At 44.1% G+C, this 2,914-nt stretch overlaps 1 protein-coding gene across 1 annotated transcript in view; it reads left to right on the top strand.

The window, feature by feature from the left end:
- The window catches only part of CTSC (cathepsin C), a gene marked incomplete at its 5' end in the record, with an annotated part of 17,795 nt that extends 16,788 nt beyond the window's left edge, over positions 1-1,007 (top strand). Inside the window, one exon of the mRNA XM_010131087.1 lies at positions 391-1,007. Coding sequence (XP_010129389.1) covers positions 391-893 — 503 coding nt within the window. The remainder of the gene's footprint in view (positions 1-390) is intronic.
- Positions 1,008-2,914: the final 1,907 nt, after the last annotated feature.

Below are 2,914 nucleotides of genomic sequence, written 5' to 3'. Positions count from 1 at the left end.
AAAGAGTGGAACCAAATATCCTCCTAGAATATTCAGAGGGAGGAGGAGATGAGCAAAAGGAATGACTAGAGCTTTCCAAAGGACAGTAGCCCTGTTGGGACAGGTCTTTTAGCTGCATGTAGTTAACTGCTTTTCCTGATGGGGAGTGTCCAGGAGGAATTGGTGAGAAGGTGGTCCATGCAGTAGTGTTCCCAGTATAGCTCCCACTGATGTGAATTTTGTCTTCTGTGTTGTAGAATACCTAGCTATAGCTAACTGGAATATTAGGATTATCAGATTCACTGCTGTTTGTGTCCAATACTGTATCTAAAAATACTTCAAAAGATTTGAGTAGGAGAGTCTTACCTCCAACAAGTCTCCAAAGGAATAAACAGATATTCTTTTGTTTAGGTTGTGATGGTGGCTTCCCATACCTCATTGCTGGAAAGTATGTCCAAGACTTTGGTGTGGTGGAAGAGGACTGCTTCCCTTACACAGCCCAAGATTCTCCATGCACTTTCAAGCGCAGCTGTTTCCACTACTACACTTCTGAGTACCACTATGTTGGTGGTTTCTATGGAGGCTGCAATGAAGCCCTGATGAAACTCGAGCTTGTTCTGCATGGGCCAATGGCTGTTGCCTTTGAGGTTTACAATGATTTCATGCTTTATAAAGAGGGGATCTACCATCACACTGGGTTGCAGGATGAGTTCAATCCTTTTGAATTGACCAATCATGCTGTCTTGCTGGTGGGCTATGGTACAGATCCAGAAAGTGGTGAGAAGTTCTGGATTGTGAAAAACAGCTGGGGCACCTCATGGGGAGAGGATGGTTACTTCAGAATCCGCCGTGGCACTGATGAATGTGCAATTGAAAGCATTGCAATGGCTGCAACTCCTATTCCAAAACTATGAATGAAGGGGTCTCCATCCAGTGCCTTGTCCCCAGCTGTAAGAACGTAGTGAATGTTACAAACTGTGGTTAAAATCTGTCACCTAGCTTGAGCAGGGGAGCTTTAAGGAGATTTTCTGGAATGGAGCAAACAGGTGAGAGGATGAATACTGTTAGCTCTGCTCTGTGCACTGAAGGCTTCCTCAAATTTGACGGTAGATCACCTAGAATGCAGTGGCTGTTTTGGTAACTGTGGTGATAGTTGCTCATCACTGAATGTATATGTTCAGTCACCAGTTGCTTTTTCTTCTGTGGACAGTCCTGAGCTTCAGACCTCAGAGGGGAGCTTCTGCTGTGATAATCTGTTAACTACTCTGAATAGACACTAGTGCCTTACTTCTCAGAAATCAGGAAGTCTCTGCAGTTTAGAACCTAAGTGTGTACTGGGGAGGGAATGGGCAATTACACTCATCAAATGGAAATTTTGAAGCTTTAAGTGTCCTGCAAATCTGCATGTCAAACCCTTATGAAATTAAAAATCAATTCTACATTTCAGGCTGTTATTAAATGTTCCAGTTCTGGATTGTAGTGCTGTGCTTTGCAATTGATCATCTCAGAGTTCAATAAAAGTTACCCCACTTTTATAGGAGTTGTACTTCTGGAATTAGTTGGTTCTGTATTTCACTGACCTGTCTTAAGTTTTGAACTTCTTGTCAAGAACTTTTTGCTTTAGCAGAATCTAAACTGGTGGGGAAGGAGGATGAGAGGAGCTAGGAATCATCCAGCTGAGGCCAAGATTCTCACAGCGTCAGGCGAGGTTGTCTAGAAGTCCTTGCTGTGGATACAGGACAAATCATTGAGGAAATTAGCTAATTCTCCAGTAATCCTGCTTAAGTCCTTTCTGTTTATCTGTTGCCCTATTCCTTTCCACAATACAAGGTAGAAAAATAGAGGTGAGGGGCAGGTTTGCAACACTTGGAATTACTTGATTTGTTCCAGATCAAACTCGGCTGCAGCACAGTACTTGGTTAATGCAGCACTGGTCTTTGCTGTTCCTCACATGAGAAAAGAGGAGTGGCTTAGAGGCGAGTCCTGTTTTTGTGGGATTACTTCTTCAGTAATCTGTTAAAATATGTGACTGAAGTAGTTAGTATTTCTATATACAAGATGAAGTCTTGTGTGTTGGGCTTTTTTAGGGTCTAGGGAAATCTACAGATAACTGTTCCATTCTTCTGTCTTATAATCAAAATATCCATCTAACTTAAAAGGGGAAACTCCCTTTACAGAATTTCACAAGTACTTGACTCTAGCTGGCACAAACGGAGGGGCAGGGAAAGGATAGCTTCATGGTTTTGGCTTTTTTTTTTTTATACTCTGTCTGCCAAAAATATCAATCATAGAATTGTTTTGGTTGGAAGAGACTTAAGATCATCAAGTCCAATCATTAACCCAGCACTGCCGAATCACCACTAAATCATGTCCCTCAGCACCACATCTGTGTCCTTTAAATATCTCCAGGGATGGAGACTCCACTACTTCCCTGGGCAGCCTGTTATGATGCTTCACAACCCTCTCTGTAAAGAAAGCTCTCCTGATATCCAGCCTAAATCTCTTCTGGCACAGCTTGAGGCCATTTGCTCTTGTCCTTGGGAGAAAAGACTAACCCCTAACTTGCTACAGCCTCCTTTCAGGTAGTTATACAGAGAGGTAAGATCTTCTCCGAGCCTCCTCCAGGCTAAACAACCCCAGTTCCCTCAGCCACCCCTCACAGGACTTGCTCTCTGGATGCTTCACCAGCTTCATTGCCGTTCTCTGGACACACTCCAGCACCTCAATGTCCTTCTTGGAGTGAGGGGCCCAAAACTCGACGCAGTTCTCAAGGTGTGGCCTCACCAGTGCTGAGTAAAGGGGGACAATCATTTCCCTGCTCCTGCTGGCCACACTATTGCTGATACAAGTCAGGATGCCATTAACTTTCTTGGCCACCTGGATGCACTGCTGGCTCGTATTCACCTGGCTGTTGACTGACGGCCCCCGGGCCCTT

Source organism: Buceros rhinoceros, unplaced genomic scaffold, assembly GCF_000710305.1.
Source record: "Buceros rhinoceros silvestris isolate BGI_N320 unplaced genomic scaffold, ASM71030v1 scaffold13152, whole genome shotgun sequence".
Taxonomy (NCBI): domain Eukaryota; kingdom Metazoa; phylum Chordata; class Aves; order Bucerotiformes; family Bucerotidae; genus Buceros; species Buceros rhinoceros.
Note: the sequence above shows the minus strand (reverse complement) of the source record. Positions and strands in the feature narration are given on the sequence as shown.